At 37.2% G+C, this 21,396-nt stretch overlaps 1 protein-coding gene across 1 annotated transcript in view; it reads right to left on the bottom strand.

The window, feature by feature from the left end:
• Window positions 1–21,396, bottom strand: part of ELP3 (elongator acetyltransferase complex subunit 3) — a 98,836-nt gene that overhangs the window by 14,937 nt on the left and 62,503 nt on the right. Inside the window, exons 11-14 of the mRNA XM_060653672.3 lie at window positions 12,361–12,451; window positions 9,580–9,645; window positions 7,740–7,967; window positions 6,730–6,811 (exon numbers count right to left, since the gene is read on the bottom strand). Of these exons, the coding sequence (XP_060509655.1) occupies window positions 6,730–6,811; window positions 7,740–7,967; window positions 9,580–9,645; window positions 12,361–12,451 (467 nt within the window). The remainder of the gene's footprint in view (window positions 1–6,729; window positions 6,812–7,739; window positions 7,968–9,579; window positions 9,646–12,360; window positions 12,452–21,396) is intronic.

Genomic DNA, 21,396 nt, shown 5'->3' on the forward strand with positions numbered 1-21,396 from the left:
AAATTGAGTGGATTATAACAATGTCAAATATTTATAGAAAAGAACAGTACTAACCACATGAAAGTTACATTGATAAGGAGTTAATACTGCAACAAACTAAAATCAGACATTGTGACGAACAGCAGATGATGAGAAGTCTAGACTAGACAACTCTGGAGAAGGCTTCCTTCCTCAGAAAAAAGCCGATGAAGCGTCTAACTTTACAACAAAGGCAGTCATTTATATCAAAGCACCCAGACCTCTCAGGAATATTATTAGAAGCCACATGATATAGCACTATTCCTCTTCCCAAGCAGAAGTACAGTCGTAATTCCCAATATCTATAAACTAAGAGGAACAAGAATGGGGAGAAAAAGTATACATATGTTAAGCATGTCAACATTAGCAGGGCTGTCCTCTGGGACATTAATGTACACATTTCTGAGATACAAGGATACTTGATAGCATGGACCTAGGAAGAGAAACAGCACTTGCCAGATGCTGTTCCTCCTGTGCCAACAAGCTACTACCTACTCCTATCACTAGCTTCTGCCTAGGAAACCTCACCATAAGATCCAAACAGTGGACACTCACCAGTGGCCTATTAAGGAATATTTGGAAAACACGCATTAGTTACTATAGTCGTGAAATACAGAGAGAGGGATGGGTATAATGCACTTGATATGCAAAGTACTACAATCTGGTACCTGATTCCTCTACAAATGAATGAATAACAAATCAGGGAATGCAGAGTCCTGGGAGGAGCTATGCAAGGCTGCCTCCACAGTCCAGCTGCAATACACACACCAGTTGGCAAACATTTAGCTAATTTCTTATCTAGCAAAATAGTATTCCATATCATCATTGCTAGTCTAATGATTAAGAATCAAATTCTTGTAGCAATGCAATATTTTATGTTTTTATCTATTATCTTTAAACAGAAAGATATTACCCACCACCACAATACAATCCTATTGGAACATGCACCAAAAAAGAAATATGGGGGCACCTGAGTGGCTCACTTGGGTAAGTAAGTGGCCAACTCTTGATTTTGGCTCAGGTCATGATCTCATGGTTCGTGAGTTTGAGTCTGGCATCAGGCTCTGAGTTGACAGTGCAGAGCCTTCTGGGGATTCTCTCTCTCTCCCTCTCTCTCTGGCCCTACCCTGTTTGCACTCTCTCTCTCAAAAATAAATAAACATTTAAAAAAACATTTAATTGTTAGAATGCTAAAGTGGAATAAATAGAGGAATATACAGAACCCTAACAATGTGCATTTCATTAGGGGATAATTTATTACAAGATAAATTATGTAAAGGGATGAAACAGAAACTACAAAAGAGCACACAATCTTTCCCCTTCCTTTCTGAGAAGTCCTATGCACACAGCACACAAACTGGTTTGCATTTGGCAGGCTTCCTGTATCCTTAGCAAACAAATAAGCCAAAATGAGGAAAAGCTTTTCTAGGCATTTTGGTAAGGATCAAGAGTCCATTACCAGACACATCTAGTTACAAATGTACGCTTCTTTTCACCTAGATTATAATGCAGAGAATAAAACTACCTTCACCTTAAGTAAAGGGAGATGGGTTGCAGCCTGGAATACAGGTGAAGTTTCTGGGGTTCAGTAAGTAAATCTAAGCCATTTGTAGTTTAATGAAACCAAATGACTGTTATTTTCTGCCCACATATCATTAAACACTGGCTCTGGGGTACAAGACCATGAATTTCAGTCCCAGGAAACCATATTGGATTATGTAAGGCATAGGCATGTTGGTTTTTTCACTAGTAGGAATTGTAGATGTAGCTTTTAGAATCATATTCTGAGCATCATGATTTTAGAATGATCTCCTCTCCACAGTGACTTGTTTACTCACTCTATATTTAAGGTTTAAGGATTATTCATCCTATATATTTATCTTCCCCCCTTCTCTCTTCTTTGACTTTAAATGGGTTTAAACAAAATGGCTAACAGTCTCTGACTTCAGTGGATTTCTGTCATCAACCATTCAGACATTTTCCTCATTTCTCACCATCACTGTGTGATCTATCAGCCTTGTACAATTCTTGGCCAATGGCCATATTAATTTTCTACTTGAAAGAACACAAATAGAATACTGCTTATGACGAAGGTACTAGGGGGAGCTTGGGAATAGCTGTTTGTCTTGATGCATAGTAATTAGCTTGGCAAACAGAAACAGTAACATGATTGGATCTGATACCTAGCCAAAACTGCCAAAAGAAAAAAAAAATCATCTGTTGGGTATATTAAGTGGCTTTTTAAATAGCAGCTATCAACAGTTATATTTGCCCTTTTGGAAATGGTACGGGCAGTGTAACATCAGAGATCTCCAGTTTCCATGGTGATTATTAGTGATGGCATTTCAAATGTTGTAGGTTAGGTTCTACAGTATAATCACTTGTACTTGACACCATAAGACAGGGAAGAGAAAAAAAATGGCTTCATCCTAACATATTTAAAGGAAAGAGAGATAAAAATCCACATAGATAAACATCATGGCTTTTAAGTAGATACAATTTGTTAATCTTAAACAGGTGTATGTTGACAGAAGCTACATAAGCTGGTGAGAGATACTAAAGCACTTGGATATAATAGGGACTAATTAATTGCTTATTTAGCAGTAATTAACTGCCCACACATGTTATAAACTGGTTGTTCTTACCTTACTGGTTTACCCATTTTGTATGTACAAAAAAGATTATTTTCTTATTCTGAAGCAATTAATCATGAGTTGAGATATAGTCTAAGTAGAGAGAAAAATTTATCTTCCTCTGGAGTTAAGGATAATCTGTGGGGTGAAGACTGAGTTAACTGTGCAGCCCAATTTCAACACCCCTCAAGGTCCAGGCAGTAGTATCTCATACTTTCTTGATCTGCCCTCTCAACTCCGGTCCCTTGAACATAGGAGACACTCAATACACTTGGTGATTCTGATGCTGATGAAGCCAATCATTTCATTTTTGCTTTAATTTTCAAATTTAGAGTTGATGGTTAACTTTGAAATACAGTTTACTTACGAAGACAATTATATATACTTAAAAAAATAGAATGAATAATCTAAAAGGTCTAAGTGCTTCACCTGACTCCAATAAACAAGAAAATTTTCAATTTCCTCAAGTAGCTATAAAATCAGTCTTTTAAAAAAGGATAAATTAGCTGTAAAATATTCAGTATATACCTTTTATAAACAAAATATATTGAGGTAACAAAGATAAAAACCAATTTGTTTTTAACAGGGAAAAACAGAACACATGGAGTCTGACTCGTGATTCAAATCAGATCTACTGTGCAGTTAATCATACTGTCTAGAGGCAGAATCAAAGATTATAAATCCAAATAACAGAAAATCTGCTGGCAAGTTGAGGGGAAGTCATAATGAATCAGAATGTAATTAAAAAAAAAAAAAACTCGACATAAGTGCATTACTCTTACAGTCACTGTAACCAGAATGATAAATGACCTGTCTCTCCCTTACTCAAGCTACTAGTTATGCCAGGACAGAATATGTAGGCCACCACTGTGTACAAAAGCCTGCAGACCAGAACAAGGATGGATTTACAAATCAAGGACAAGGTCAGAAAAAAACATACGACGCTTAGGTCACAAAGTAGCACCAAATTGTGATGAAGTCAATATGTATCCACAAATCATAGGATAACCTAACCATGGGAAACTTTATCATTTTTATCATCAAATATCTAACATACAAGGAGACTAAGTGCAATTACTAATGAAATTAAAGGGCTTCCTAACATGGTTTCAGGAAAGAATCTACTTAAAATGTAATCAGTAAAACACAAGTGGTTATGTTGAGAACTAAAAGAGATGAAAACACTAAGGGGCAGAATTCTAGACTGCTAGAATTGTAGAAGATAACCTACCCCAATTTTTTTCAGTAAGGGAAGAATGGAGATCAAGTGAAATTATCCAAGATCACAAGAAGTGAGGGCTACGGTCAACACAGGATTGGAATCCAAACTCTCCCGCCACCAAGTGTCTCTTCCTATACAGCACACCTAATGAAGCACTGTGAATAAACACAGTAGACAAGCACCACTGCGATCATAAGGAGATTTTCATTCCAAGGATCAAATTATGGAGAACTGTTTGACTTTTTACAAAAACTAATTTCACACACACACACACATACACACACACACACACACACACACACACACACTGTACTCAAAGCAGAAAGACCAAAGTGAAATATGAACAAACATGGAAGGACAAAAGCTACATAAAAGGTGATGATAATGCATACTTTAAATCTGTACTACTCCAAGTTCTGAATAATGGACATCTCAGGTGTCTGATTCAGAAACTTAATTGAACAATATGTTACTAAATTAGAGGAATAAAATGCATCATACATAGAGAAATATTCTTGGCTTTTTTCATTAGAAGGGTGATCAGATCTTGAGTCAAAGAGAAAGTCAAGGTACTATGTGCTTTCCCTAATAGAAAGCAATGACGCAACTTAGAGACTAGAGTGACAGGAAATAATGCTTCCTTCCTCCCACAGAACTCACTTTAGTTCCAAAAGACAATCCAGGACTGCTCTTACAGAAACCCACTAGCCCAAAGAAACCCCCTATACAGAAATCTAGTAGTCCTACTGTAGCAGCTAAGGAGAAAGGTTCTTCCCAGCTTTTTTCAGCAAGACTCTTATTTTAAAAATTCTACAAGCAGATGATCTGAAATTGAGCTATTATTTAGATTATGATAAAAAGCTAGAAAGAGGACAGATGCTGATTTCCACTTAGAAAGACACCCTGCTCATAAAAAGCAGAAACTAAGGCTCTTATGGGTGCCTGAATAGAACCTCAGCCAAGTCAGGGGCCCTCTCTGCATCTAACATTTCTACAAATGGATAGATATTATGAAGGTTAATGAAATAATGTGGAGAAGTAATAGAATACCAATAGTTCTTCGGTTGTAAAATTGATTATGTTCCCACAGATACCAGAAAACCACGTGACTGCACAGTAGACTGCGGGTGTGCAGGCCCCACCATGGTCACAGAGAGTATCTTTCCCTTAATGGTTTGGAAGAGAATATGAAAACCTTGCCATTCAAAATGTGGTCTGAAGACACAATTAGCACAGGTATCACTGTAAGTTGGTTAGAAATGCAGGCTCTCAAGCCCCACCCCAGACTGAATCTCCATTAAAAAAATTTTTTTTAATGTTTATTTTTGAGAGAGAGGGAGAGACAGAGCGTGTGCGCATGCGCGCGCGTACACACGTACACACACACACACACACACACACACACACACACACACACGAGTGGGGGAAGGGCAGAGAGAGAGGGAGACAGAATCAGAAGCAGGCTCAAGGCTCTGAGCTGTCAGGACAAAGTCCGATGCAGGGCTTGAACCCACGAGCAGTGAGATCATGACATGAGCCAAAGTCAGAAGCTTAACTAACTGAGCCACCCAGGCGCCCCCTGAATCTGCATTTTAACAGGATCTCTGGATAATGTACAAGCACATTAAAGCCTGAGAAGTACTGTGCTGAACACACTGACAGTGCTCTAGCGAAAGGGACTGCTGAATGTCAGGTGCTTTCAACCCTTCACAGGTGTGTGTGTAGAGTAAGTCTCAAGTCAGGCTGGACCTCTTCGGGGAACAGGAAAGGTTGACTTCTGGACAACCACAGGTTACAACTGAGACGTAAACATTTTTTATTACAAATATCAGTATCACTTAGGTGAGCCTCTTTTTAGTGAAATTAAGGTAACAGAGAAAAATATATAAAGCTAGCTATGTTAAGAAATGTTTTACTAATCCATCTGGATAATGCCAAAAACCATAGCCAGACTAAATGATTAAGTGAGCCTGGGTCATTACATTTTCATAATTATAATCATTAAAACCTGGGCAAGGGTGTTGATTTATTGATTAGCAACAATTTATTGATTTTTTTTTAAAAACGCATTTCAACTCTCATTTTCAGAAAAGATTATTTACAAGATCTTAAAAGAAAAGAATCTGCTTTAAGAAAGGAGCATGTTTTCTAATGGGAAAATAAACCTGGAGGAAAAAAAACCCTACATTCTGATCATGGCTTTTACCACATTAGCTTCTTATTAGGAATAGCAATTTTTGGGATATAGTACTAGACAGTAGGAGTGAAAGGGTATCTATATTATTTCTTTTTCTCTCACACTAGAATTTCCTTTTTGTGCCCACTTCCCTTTGTGTGATGTCCCACACAAAGTATGGGGAAAGCTGCAAACAAGGGAAAGCTGTTCCCTGAAGCAAAGTCACTGAGAGCAATATTTATGGAGCAAAGAACTCTGCCTTTAAATATCTTGTACTGGCAACTGAGGTTCCATTTTAACTTTCTGAACAACAGTGTTGATAACAGCCACACTGGTTTACTTTTTCTTGGATCCATATCACCAAATTTCAATTTCCCAGACAGAGTAACTGGGCACAAAGCACAAGAGAGGAAATGACGACTAGTGGGGCAGACAGATGACTGGTGTGACAGCAAGAAAGATAGGACACCGATTACTGGTCTTGCCACTCCGTGCTTCTGAAAGCTCTACTCCACCAGACTGCTTACAGGAATTCTGTGTGTGAGCACAAGTCTTTTACTGTTGTACTTGGCCCAATCCTGACTAATCATAAATAGGGGTAAGAGAGGCCTGAGATAGTTTTAACTGTGATACCAAGTTAAAATGTGAATGAATCATGAATTTTGCTCTCCTCCAGTTACCTGATATAACAGCTATTTTCCCAGATCCGTGTTCTTCTCTAGCTATTCTTTCTGCCTCCTCCATCAGAAGCATGCCAAATCCCTGGAAGGAGCAAAGGAGGGGATTAGGGAATTGAGAAGAAAGGAAGTCAGTAAGAGGGGTCTGTAAAACAAAAAGGCTAATATTTAGTAGTTGCTAAAATCTGCTAAAATAAGAGTGACAAAAAAAAATGCATGGGAGTAAGAAAAGAGAAACCATTCAATTATACCAAAAATACCCTGTAGCAGACTAGTAAAAAAGGGAATAATTTTGCAACAAAAGCCATCAAAAGGTATTCTGTGGATGATGTAATCTCATCACAGCAAGGGGGCAATTGCCTCTCAACTTCCTGTCTCTTTTTAAATAAATTCTAGGCAATCTCTAGGTGATGAAGTCTGGGGCATCTAATCTTGTATCTATTAGTCACCCCTACAATATCTAAAAGGTTTTTGAAAGCAGGCAATATTCTTAAATCACTAAGTTTGGGGTCTACTCTGTACCCACCAATAGTGGTTTTAAGCCACTTCCTGGAAATTTTAAAGAGTGAGTTATTTCTTTATTTAGGTTGTCTGTGGGGAGTGGAACAGCATTCCACTACATGTCAGATATAGCTTGCATCTATGAAGACCTTTAATATTTCACAAGTGCTTTCACATTATCATCTGCTTTGATTTCATAATACATAGCTGCTGAATCATATGAAATTGCTGGTATTAGGCCATTTCTGACTTTCAAAAATAGCAGTTTCATATGGTTCAATCTAATACTATATTCTACCTGAGTCTCCAATTTGTCTCTCGCTCCTCCTCCTTCACACTCAAAAGAAAACATCTCTGAACATACAATATTAGTTCTTCAGTTTCTGTCCTTGCCTTTCCCCCTTCTTCCTTCCTCCTCTGCCTCTGCCCCCTCCTTCTGCCCATTCCTTTTCTCTCGTCCTCCTTTGGGCAAGTTTCTAATTATAGTCAAATAGAAATGGAATACAGGATACCTGATGCTGAAATTTAGTAGGATCTCGACTGCTCACAGGGACTACACTTCCGTACACATGCAGCTCTCGAACTATGGAAACACCTCCAACCAATTCAAAACGGAAGGTTTCTTCCGAACATTTTCGTAATCTCAGGAGGCCAATCAGAATGTCTTGATCTGGGTCTTCATATGATAAGAATGTTTCCCAGCCACCATTCGCAACATAATCTCTCCTTACCAATTCAACCTGTTTAATAAAAAGTCACACACACAAAGTTTTTTAAATTAGAGAAAATTCATTTTTATAATTGTAAGTATTTATTTAGGTTAATACACACAATTAAGGATAACAAATAATCACGAATTAGGTTTCTTTTTACTTGTCTACTTTCAAATATCAATGATTAAGAAAGAGTTCATGCCTTGTTCATGGAATATTATAAAAGGAAAACAATTCTAACTGCATAAATATTTGAACTTCATTAACCTTGAGATTCTTACAGAGATCTGGCTCAGTAAATGCTTCTATGTACTTAAACCTCTGATCCTCCATGAAGAGTATCGAAGGTAAAATTACATATTATGTCACATGCATAGCTCTTGGGAGCACCACTGAGCCCCAGAACTGTTAGGTCCTCAATGGTTTCATTTTCTAGCCTTTAGTTCTTCCACTAAAACCTGATTTTGGGGGAAAAATGTGTTACTGGTCACTTGTTCCTTGATGGGCTTTTAAGAAAATATGGCATCCCACAGGGCCCTTAAAATATTATGACTAGTTATAAGATTAAACATTAAAGAAAATTCAAGAACTGGAGAGTAGCTTATGGGGGAAGCTCTGTGGTACCAATCTACATAGGCTTTTGACTCTTCAACTCATTGTTCAAGTGGCCCTTGAATTTTGCATCTGCATAAGCAATATGTAACAATATTCAGAGACAAACCTACATATGTGGGCATGGTCACACTCAGACACATTCTGAAGATAGGCTGACTGTACCAGTAGTGAAGTGAACAATTCAGACCAATGCTTAAATTTCCTCTCAAACTTAATGTTTACTAACTAACTGGATTGCACAAGAATTTGGAAAAATGACTAACTGTGCTTGGGTCTACTTTTTTCTTCAAAAGGTCCCAGATGTTAAAAACATCAATTAAACAAACCATGCATTTTGAGAACAGAAATATCAATGCAGGTGTCATCTAATCTCTCTCAAGTAGGGTTCCACAAAAGAGCTAATCCCCACAGAAAGTTTGGCATATAGCTAGGCATTATAGGTACATAGGAGAGAAGTTACAATGACTACTTTTAGGCATCAGGCTTAAGTTTTGTGGAACCCTTATTGACAAGGGCCCTGAATTCATCTGATTACCACCAATGGGCAATAATTTTAATAGTTGTAGTACCCACAAAGATAAACAGATCACATTCAGCTCTACCTGAAGGTAGCCACTAGCTGTATGTAGCTATTTATATTTGGATTAAAATTAAATAAAATTTAAAACTCAGTTCCTCAGTTGCACTGGCCACTTTTTAAGTACTTACCATCACATGTCACATTGGACTGACACCACATTGGATGGCACAGATTATAGTTTGCAACCCTGCAGAAGGTTTTAGTGGACAGTGCTGATCTAGAATGAAGTTCAGACTTGGTTTTCCTAACCTGTCTCTTCTACAGTTCAGCCACCCTCATATTTGTCTTTCCTGTCTTAACATCTATATTTGATCCTCAATTACTCTTTGCTTAGTTTACTTATTAACTTCTAGGGATCAGTCCTGTTGGTCAGAAAGTGTGGGTCCAGGTCTGAAAAAAATTTATGAACAGGACCCAATCTCTCTATGAAATGAAGAAACTAACCTGGTATGGCCGTACTTTGTGATGAATTTCTTGGATTCCAACCTCTCTGGTTCTCACGTCTCGACACTGAAGAAAAAAAAAGTGGAGGAAAGGGGCAAATACAAAACTGGATTAACTAATTCAATTTTTATTCATACCTTTCCACCAAACCCTGAGTTCAAAATTAAGTTTGGACATAATTTACAATGAGATAATAAGAACTAAATTTAAAAATAAAACCATCTTTAATGAATCTGAGGATAGGGGAAAACAAAGTATGAAGTTAGTATAGTATTGCTTTACAAACAAGCTTAGAATTCAGAGATCAATATATGATACCCAAATAACATATGTCCTAAAATCTGGAAATAGTTTTTTTTACCCAGGGGATATAGCTGTACCTATAAGTAGAACCCAAAACTATGTATACAGAAGAGTAAAAAGCAAATTCCTAATTTTTAAATATCTTCATCATTTTATGGCAGTTAACATTTTTAGCATTACCATGCTTGTATCATTTAGAAGTTGGAAAGACTGCTGTGGTACTTTTTCTTTTTTTCAGAGAAGGGCACTGTGGGAGAAAGGATGGGAGGGAGGGAGGGAGGAAAGGAAGAAAAAAGATGGAACCTAGAGCTATTTATTATACATCTGAACCACAGTCACAAGAGCATCACTGGGAGGCTGCAGATGATATACATGCAATGCTTCTTGTATGGCCAAGCTTATGTGATAGGACTCTTATGTCTTTTTTTCTTCTTCTTAATGTTTATTTAAGGGGGGAGGGGAGGGAGGGAGGGAGGGAGAGAGAGGGAGAGGGCAAGAGAGAGTGAGTGAACACTCAAGCAGGGGAGGGGCAGAGAGGGAGAGAGAGAATCCCAAGCAGGCTCTGCACTGTCAACGCAGAGCCTGACACAGGGCTCAAACTCCCGAACCGTGAGCTCATGACCTGAGCCGAAATCAAGAGCTGGATGCTTAACCAACTGAGCCACCCAGGCATCCCGTGACCCTCACTTCTATTCCACAATACAGTATACATAACTACATAGCCTGACATTTATAATTACAGAGTCATTACAGTATTCCATTATATATCCCATGGTATATTTTCCCATACAGAACTGTAAAAATTATTTTCAGGATTCTAACATTTTCTACCAGTGAGAAAAGATCACCCTAGGAAATGTGATGATGTCATGCAAGCTATACTACTAAAACAGCATTATTTATGAAGTGCTGTTATATATGTAAAGAATTCCACGAGAAAGATAAGAGCTCACTATTCAGTTTTATAAAAACAAAGCTATTTCCATGTTCCAGACATGAGCCCAAGATAATAACGCTTTAATGTGGAATCCATGAACTCAAAAATTATATAGCAAACAAAGATCACAAGTCTCTGTAATTACAAATCTATTACATTTAGATGTTGTCTTTTAGCTACAGCAGTTCTATACAGTAGGTTGCATGTGAACAAGCTATAGTTACATGCTCTTAATGAACACCTGCATGCCTTTTTGGTGGTGGTGGTGGGGGGGTGTTATGAGAGAATGCTTTTTAAAAGCAGAGATTGGTGTGTGCTCATTTTCTGGTAAAGACAGTCTGTGAGCTAGATGTCTTTCAGCTGTCTTCAGTGTTTAGACTCAAACCCAATTTAAGAGAGAATATAAGGGATACAGGGTTAACGACGATAGCTAGATGATGAAATTATCAGGATAACCAGGTCAGGTCAGTCACTTTGGCTGTGGTATTCTCAGAGGAGAGAGGTGCTGGAAGACAAGGACAGCTGGAGACTGGGAAGAAGAACGGGCATAATACAGACTTGTCTGCTTGTTTGGTGCTATTAATTACTCTGATTACTGTATTTGCTATTTTTCCAGAACTTGAAATTGTCTTTTTTTTCTTTCTTTTGTAGAATAAGCCGATCATGTTCACAAACTCTCCTTTGGACAATTTTCTGAAAAGGTTTCTCTATAACAATTTGAGAGAATAAAATGTCTTGGGCAGGTGCACAAACATGACATGCAGTCTTCAAAACGATGTCTCTCAAAGTCTGTATTGTTCATGAGAACATCCCACAGCTCCATTCCAGACCTAGTGAATCTGAATTGCTGAAGGCAGAGCCCAGCAATCAATGCTCAGGCCTTGACCCCACTTCTGGCTTTTCCTCTTTAGCAGCTCTAAGAAGGAGTTTCTAGGGCACTGTGAATTTATGTTATAATCACCTTACTGTGATTTATGAATCATGTGCAGAGACTGTTAAGTTGCAGATTCCTGGGCTCTTCTGCATGTCCAAGGCCAGAAGAAAGAAGGTGTTTAGTAAATATCTGAAATAAGTAAGTACTTGAAAAAACATGGGGATGGAGCAGGGCAAGGGACATTGGAATATGTGGGCAATAGCACTGTTTCGTAATCATTTTACACAGGTAATCCTGGTGTCTTCAAACATATACTCATATCTTCTATCTCCACTAGTCAAGAACTGAACACCCAATACTTCAAAAGAAAAAAAAAAAAGAAAAAAAGAAATACTTCAAAATTTAAAAAAGAGAGTTGAGATCATAGTTGGCATCTGGCACCCTTAAATCGACAAATATGCTCTTTTAGAAGCAAGCAGAGGGGTGCAAGGGAGAAGATGCAGCCTTTGCAACCACTGGTTTCAACTTCATGTTTTATATACACCTAGTAAGAATGCCTTTAGTATATGAAAACTTTTTGACCAAACTTGGGAGTCTGTGTGTTCCAAAGTTAAGTGCCTTGTGTTTCAGATTACTTTGATCTCAACAGTTACTGTCAGACTCTTACCTGTATTCCAAGGTCTTTCATTCTTGCAAATGCCAGCTCTCTCAAATTACCATGCTCTACTCCTGAGCTGACTAAGGGCATTGGAATATCTCTGCAGAAAAAAAAAAAAAATCAGCTGTTGCAATATATAAATCATTCTCTACAGCAGAAAGGCAGGGATATTTTAAAAAAGGAAACAAAAAAACCCAAACATACAAAAATCTACAGAGGAGATCAGAAAAGAAGGATATTCTAACCAGGAGGCAAGGTTCAGGGCTTCTCTGTCCCTCAGTTTTCCCATCCATGAAATCATGATTTTCACCAACCACTCAGGGGTTTTGTGAGAAACACCTGATGGAAATCATTTTATAAGATTACAAAGTATAAAACAAAACTGATCATCATCAGTAATGATTTTTGGTTGAAGAGATATATGTACTAAACAAAACAAGAAATCCAATATGTCTAAAGAGGAGAAATAATTACTATTTTTTAAATGTTTATTAATTTTTCAGAGAGAGAGAGAGAGTGCGCACGCACACGTGCATGTGAAAGAGCACTGGGGGACGGGGCAAAGAAAGAGAGGAAGAGAGTGAATCCCAAGCAGGCTCTGAGCTGCCAGCATGGAGCCGGATGGGGGGATCAATCCAAGGCCATGAGATCATGACCTGAGCTGAAATCAAGTTGGACATTTAACCGAATGAGCAACCTAGGTGCCTCAGAATAACAATTATTATTAATGCACTACTTTATTGATGGCTTGTAAACACTTTCCCATACCCGTTGCTGAATGATAAGTAACCAGGAAGCTCAAAAGCCTGGTTTAGCCAACAACTGGACTTAAAAAGAATATATTTTCCCTTGTTTCATATAAATCTAAATTAGAAGCAACCCTGCATTAGAAGAGTTACAGCTTGCCTAAAAATGAGTGGAGAAAATTCTATTTCCAGCCATCAACACAGCATAAAGTGCCAGGCATCAAGTAGATGTCAGTCAAACCTGTAAGTTATGAGTTTTATTTTGGTAGCCCCAACACCCTCTTTTAGACAGAAATCAGCATCTAAAGATAAAAGTTAAAACAAATCTGAAGAATATACTTAGCATATCTGTTTCCTATTCAAAGACAAGTCCCCAGTTTGTTTTGTCTAATATTTGGCTCATTAGAAGAAAGACCTGAAGAATACACCAAATATCCTTTCTTCTCATTTTTGCTTTTGAATTATCTTGAGTCTTTTTCTTCTCTTTTTACTTATCCCTCCAAATGTTAAGTACATACAATTAGCTAATTCACCCATTCAATTCTAATAAGATATTTCTCATTCACTCAAAAGGATCAAAGGCCAGTCAATTAACATTAAACCCTACACACAGGGGTGCCTGGGTGGCTCAGTAGTTGGCTAAGCCTCTGACCTTAGGTCATGATCTCGTGGCTCCTGGGTTAGAGCTCCACATCCGGTTGTATGCTGACAGCTCAGAGTCTGAAGCCTGCTTCGGATTCTGTGTCTCCCTCTCTCTCTCTCTGCCCCTCCCCTGCTCATGCTTGGCCTCTCTCTCTCTCTCTCTCAAAAATGAATAAACTTAAAAAAAAAAACTATACACAGTAAATCTATTAGGCTCTGGAAGCCAATGGAGTTTCCATTAGACACTATATGAAGCAATGAAAAGCCAAAATTCTTTAAGACAATGAATGACACAACAGGGAGTTCAAAGTTAGAATGATATTGAATAAATATATTTTAAGTGATTAGTTAATATATGTGGTTTACTTACAGTTTTTAGTAAAAAAAACTTTCTATCTTTGAAACTGTAATTTCTTTTTTTATATAGCTTATTTATTTATTTTGAGAAAGAGAGAACATGAATGGGGGAGGGGCAGAGAGAGAGGGAAAGAGAGAATCCCAGGTAGGCTCTACACTGACAGATGCGGGGCTCAAACTCACAAACCATGAGATCATGACCTGAGCTGAAATCAAAGAGTCGAATGCTTAACTGAGCCATCCAGGCGCCCTGGAACTATTTTCTTAAACTCAAATACATTTTAAATTAGTAATCAGATGCAACTAAATGAAGGTTACTGAAGTAAAAAAATATGCTTTATTTCAGCAAGGAATGTGCAAATATACTGTTTTAAATATTTTGCTGTTTTATATTACATAAACCAAAGTTCAAGTCTTCTAAATGCCCTTTTATACCCGGAGACATTTTACAAATAACTTACAAATATCTGTACTTTCACAACTTAAAGTAAAATTTAAAATCCTGCTATACATGACATGAAATTAATCTGATAAAGTCAATGGCAATCACTGTTAGTACCCGTTATGTGACAGATACTTCGATTCTTGTTACTCTCTGCACTTAAATTCCATAAAGGTACCTTGCACACTGAATTCACAAATACTTAAACACAGCTCCTGCAGAAAATGCAGGGATAGGTTTCTGTGAACCTGTGGTCACATTTTCTTCAACTGATCAATACATAACTCTGTTTTATGTGTTTCTTTTTAAAGATACTTTATTTAACATATAACAGATTTATTAACATAGTACTTGTGGGTAGCAGCAGTATAATTCATGTCTTAATGAAGCTTATCCAATATTCGTTTTCTTCAAAGGCTCATCACAGCCTTCTTGTGCTTAGGAATGCTAGATACAAAGCATTTTAGCGCTTTGCGTGGGGCCACTTTAAACAGCAAAATCAACACAAAGCACAATAATGTGAAAAATGGGTTAAGCAGATTGCGAAAAGGATGCCTGTTTACAGTACGAGGGCTGAAACAAGCACACAGTATCAGAACAAAATCTTGTTCCTCATCAACCCTTCAACTACTAGTCTAACATACACCACTGACTTTTGTTTCACCATCTCAATAATGGCTGTCAAATTGATGATTATCATCCCTTCTGCATTTCTTAGTTGGGCTTGTAAGGAAGAACTTCCTCTTCTCCATTTATTTATTTATTTATGAACTCGTGGACTCCTATTTCATTCAAAGAGCTGTAATCTGATACTAACATTATTTATTTTGCTTAAATTAGATTTGGTCAGTAGGTGTGTATTCAGGCTGGTTTCTGGGTCTTTTTGACATGTCCTCATTCCTTGGATATTTCCTTACTTTCTGGAACAACAAGATGTTCCAGGTTTATCTTGTACGTTTGCTGTCCCAGCCCTGGAACTGGCCATTTTTCCAAGCAGCCCTGATTCTTTTAAGTGGAGAATGGTATTTATAAACCAAGATCTGGGCACTCACTGTGTTCATTACTACTGAGGTATCATTGCTTCTAGACTCTCAGTATAAACAACCAAGAAATTTATGTATGTATTATGTGTATATATATATATACACACACACTCATATATGTATGTACATGCATGCATATATGTTTATATATCCATAACTATATCTATATGTAAATTTAAAAGCCCCATGAGTTCATGCTGATAATTACAATTCTAATCCAGCATTCAACTTTCTACCTTTCAGTGTTTATAAATCCCTTCAGACAGTGAGAAATCTGGCTCTTTTATCTTTAATGTATTTACATTATGCTAAATCAAATAATTTATTTGCTCAGTATAACCAATCTCCTAACTACTCAAGCTGCTACCACTGTACTCCCTACCTTTACTCTCCCTTTCTTCAGATGGCAGACGGTTAATGCCTCCATGGCATTGCCTCCATGGCATGGTGATGGGAAGGAGAGATGGGAAGGGAAAGGAAGATGGGCTCTATAAGTATTTTTAATAATGAACCAGTACTTTCAAAAGACCCTAAAATTTTCAAAAGAAGTAAACTCTGTAAGGGATAGGTTTTATCATATAGTGTTGTTAAGCAGAATTATATGACAGAAAGAATTACCAGCAGGGCTGGCTAATAGTTTGTGGGGCCTAGTACAAATGACAAGAGCTTCTTGTTAAGAAATTATCAATAATTTCAAGACGGTGAAAGCAAAGCATTAAGCCAAGTTCCAGGCCCTATGAGACTACACAGGTCATATGTCCCAAAAGCTGGCCAAATCAGGGCCAAAGCACAAGTCAGAGAGGACCGAGTAATACAGGGCTTTATAATGATGCAGACAGTTCATAAATGTCCTTAAATTCATGTCTGTCACTACAAAACCGCAACATGGTTTTAACAGTCTTTGGCAGTGACGTGCCTCGAGTATGCCAGGTGCTAGTTTTTCCTCATTAAGGAATAGAAATGTGGCAATCTCCACTTTCAGTGATAAGGTCTTTCTCAATGAAAATGAAGGGCCAGAATTCTATATATCCTGAGCATCCTCTATACACAAAGTAGTGTAGTAAATAATCTGGAATATATAAACAGATATTGTTATAGTCTTCTAGGAGTTCAAAGCCCAGGTGAGATTACTGACCATCTGAACTCCATCTAGGTAGGAGTTAAAATTATTTTTAGGTTTCTCAATTTGTTTCAATCTAGTTTCACTTTCTTGGCTTGAAGAGAGATTACATTCAAGAATATTTATTCACTTTTCTATTTCAACAGGTAACATTTTAAGTTCAGAGGTGCTAATATTTGCAATTTGCTCATCAAAAACCTTTCAAAGTGATGTCTAGAGCTTTTCTGGTCTGAAGTTTCTCAAGCTTCAGAAGCATGTTTTGGTTGCAAATTGGTATTCCTATTCTAATGCTTCACAGTGACTTAAATATCACATGGAGGCCAACAGCTGTCAAATAGCCTGCAGGAAGCAGCACTTTCCTGAGGCTCCATCATGTGTCTGGACAGAATTTTACATTTAATCATTCACTGCACCCTTCAAGGCGGCAATACAGAATCACTATTAGAATACTGCTTCATAAAAATACCCAGTAAAATGTTATTGACCCAAGTGTCATAAAATTAAAAGTGTAAATTAGTTAAGGTGGGGAAAATGTCCAATTAAAAATATCAAGCAATGTATCTGTAAAATATAGTATTTTTAAAAAGCCAAGTATAAAACATTGTGCTTTCATTTTATTTTTTTATTTATTTTTTTTTTAATTTTTATTTATTTATTTTTGAGACAGAGACAGAGCATGAGCAGGGGAGGGGCAGAGAGAAGTGGAGACACAGAATCCAAAGCAGGCTCCAGCCTCTGAGCTGTCAGCACAGAGCCCGACGTGGGGCTCAAACTCACGGAGTGTGAGATCATGACCTGAGCTGAAGACGGATGCTCAACCTACTGAGCCACCCTACTTTCCTTCCTCTGTCCCTCCCTTCTAACACCTGTCTGAAAAACATTTTTCTTCTCCCTGTATGTTTAGATTCACAAGTCGATACTAAGTATATCGCCTGTCACTGGCAGAAGTTGTCACTGGGTGAACCTACATAGGAAGAGTCAGATATCCTAAAGGCTCAGAGCACGAAGACACGTATGATTTTCCTTTACTATGATTTAAAACAAAAATAAACTCTAATTATTAAATTACCCAGATTCTGTACTCTGGGAGGAGGCTTTTCTCCTTTGCCAAAGGTTTCTTTATCAGTTTTCTACATTCTCCAAATTGCTCTAAAAATTTAAAACTGAAGCTAGAAGGAATGTTGGTAAGTCAAAACCATATGATTCTCTCTTCCCAAATCAGGTTTCTTAGTCACTTAACACTGTGTAGAGACCCAGCCTTCTCTTGTACACACTGTGTACAATGTTTGAGTTACCCACCAAAACTTTCCTTAGCACCCCTATTTTCAAAAATTTACCATCAGCTATTGATATCAGTTTCTTTTCTATATTTATTTTTGAGAGAAAGAGACACAGAGAGAGAGACAGAGCATGAGTAGGGGAGGGGCAGAAAGAGAGGGAGACACAGAATTAAGAGCAGGCTCTAGGCTGGCAGCACAGAGCCTGACGTGGGGCTCAAACCCACCAACCATCAGATCATGACCTGAGCCAGTCGGACGCTTAACTGACTGAGCCACCCAGGTGCCCCACCAGTTTCTTTCTAGAGGTCCAGATATACCAAATTTGAGCTATAACCAAATATAAACATGAGTAAATGGAATTTAAGGTTTTTAAGCAGAGGCATGAACCTGTTTTACAAGAACACAGCTATCAGACTGTTACTAAGTGTGAAGTGTACTATGTGAACACGGACATGGCTTTTTGTCTCCCTAGCCTTTGTATTTATCGAGAAGAGTGAAGATAATTCAAAAGGGCTCTGAAAGATAAAAGCAAAATTAATGAAATTTTCTTCGAGCTACCGCAATAAAAAGTACCATCTACTTTATGATCCAGATTCCTGAATGGCAAATTATATATAAACCGACAACTGATTTAAGAAGAAACACAAATAATAATCAGTTATATGAAGAAAATGTTAATCTTCACTAATTACTACAGAAATACAAATTAAAACCCCTGGGTAAATAAAAAATATAAGTATTCAATTCCATAGAGATAACTATTTATTACTCTAAATTGGTAGATTATCCAAATCCCTTTGGAAAACCATATCAATATATAAGCAAAAACTATAACTCCCCTTGTTCCAGAAAGTATATTCATCATCATCATACAAAGATGCTTACTTAGTTCCTTTATCATGAGTAGTCCTAGATTATACTAGTCTAGTAGATTACTTCATCAAAAGTAGAAAGTTCTATGTACATGGATTTTAGCTGTAGTGGAGGTCAGGATAATGACTGCAAAGCAAAAACCCTTGCTTGAGGAAAGCATCGGCCTCCTAGAGACTGGAAAGCAAGGGCTTTGGATGAATGCACTAACCTCTGCCGCTAGACTTCTTCCCAGCCTGTGCTCTTGCCTACAGTCTTAGACCCGAACCTTGGCCTCCAGCACTTGTCCCCTGCAGACTGGCTGCCCCCACAACCCACATCCTTCTATCCTGGCCATTTCTCCCACCTATTGGAGTTTTGTGCAATTCAGAGCTTAATAAACTGACAACTATTTGCATAGTCTTTAGTCAATGGGAGATTTTTGTTGAAAAAAAACCAAGGACACCCCTTCAGTCCTGAATAGAGTTTTACTCTTAATTCCTAGTTTGCTACTCATTAAATGTGTTAACAGGACTCTTAAAGCTTTATTATTTAAAGAATTTTTTTTTTTTTTTAACGAATTTCTACACCCAATGTGGGGCTTCTGGATTGAGCCAGCCAGGGACCACCTTAAAATCTTATTTTATTTTAGCTTTACATTTCGGAAATGGTGAAACATATATCAGTTCAATTAAATAAGTAATAACCATGAAAAAAAATGATGAAAGAAAAAAAAAAAAGAAGGCTGGAAGCAACTTACATGTCCAACATTAGGGAACATTTTACTAAATGAGACAAAATGCTAGACTACTGTGCTGCCATTAAAATTTTAAACTATGAAGATTACTCTAAGCCTTTAATAAGAAATGGACACAGAAATGCAAACAGAATATTTGCCAGTATATAAAATGTACTGTTGTGTAAAGATGCATTTCAAATATACAAGGAAATTTTGGGAAAAATAATATTATTTATGTATATTAATATATGTATGTTATTAATACACATTTTAAAAATGTTTTTAAAGTAGCTTTATAAAGAAATTATTTTGGTATGTAAATACAGTACCGTATGGCTGGAAATTAAGTAGGAAATGTAAGCTCTGGATAATTAATAATATTCTACAAACTCTGTTGGAAAAAAGTATAAAATCACATTCTCAGAAAGAAATGTCTTGGGAATCAATGAACGGTGGTACATAGAAGCACTCACTACCCTCAGCACCATGAAAATCTAGGCCAGAATTTCAGTGATTATTGACAACAAAAAGCATGTCAATATAAAATAAATTTGAACAACTTTTTATGCAGTATATACAAAGAAAATATGTAAATAAAAATGGGTAAAAAGTAGCAAAATATAAATCTGAATGAATTCCTATGTAGGTAGCGACAGTAATAGTTCAGTAATATTCAGTGCAAAACATAAGGTAACATATTTGAAGGAATTCTGTCCATGCTTACAGGGAAACCAATGCTTTATTTAACATTAGTCCACAGTAAGCTACATGAAACAAAAGAATTCTAATGGAAACTTGTTTAATAATAGCATAGTTGTATAGAAACACAAAAAAATATAAAAATAAAATAGAAAGTATCATAAAGATTTTAATCTTTATTCTAAAACACCTAGAAAATAATTGCATTCAAAATTAAGTGAAGTATCAGTCCCAAAGCATGAAAATCTGACATCACAGGTAGACTCTGGATGACTCTCTCTACCAAAGGCATTTGCTGTGTTAGGAACTAAGTCATCACTATCTTGAAATAAATTCTGAGTCTGAGATATTACTAATTCCACATTTTTAAAGAGATTGAACCTCGTTTCACAGCATTCCATTAAATTTTAATCCCCTGCCCCACATTTGTAAAGTAATAAGAGTGTCAATTCAAAATCTTAAACCCACACCCACCCGTACCATTTGCCCTGCATAAATCTCTTAAGTGATGTACTGACAGAAGTAGAACTGACAGTATGGCCTGTTGGCATTAGAGCTGAGGAACTCTTCTACTGCCCGATTCTCCAGAGAGAGCTGTAATGGGGTCATCACAGACAGGAAAACTGAGAACAGGGAGGTTGTTTTCATCAGCCTCAGGTTGGTTATCCACAATATTATGCCCTTCTCATCATACAACTTTTGGTTGTATAATACACATGTTCTAAATTCTTCTGGTCATGACCCCTTTACAATTGTCCTACAGAGATTATTTCTGCTGCTCTGGTTTTCTTAAAGTCCTTATCTTCTCAGTTGGTGGTAGGCCAGGATAATGTCCTATGGTTATATTTCATGATCTATAAAATTAAGCTTTTAATGTTATAGCACTGTCTCTGTTGCCTTTGACTCACTGGTACAGGAGTAGGAAATTTAAAGCTGAAAGTGAAGGGGGAGAATGCAAATTCATCTGATTGTGTGACCTATACCTTGTTACTTTTGTTAAGAAAACTATGGTGTCTTCGGCTGTGAAATTTCTATCTACTCTGTGATATTTGCTGCCATTCTCTGCTGGTGGGAAGTTATTATCTTCAGTGTTCTCTGGTTGCCCTGTAGTGTAAGTGCTTGACATTA

Source organism: Panthera onca, chromosome B1, assembly GCF_046562875.1.
Source record: "Panthera onca isolate mPanOnc1 chromosome B1, mPanOnc1 haplotype 2, whole genome shotgun sequence".
Taxonomy (NCBI): domain Eukaryota; kingdom Metazoa; phylum Chordata; class Mammalia; order Carnivora; family Felidae; genus Panthera; species Panthera onca.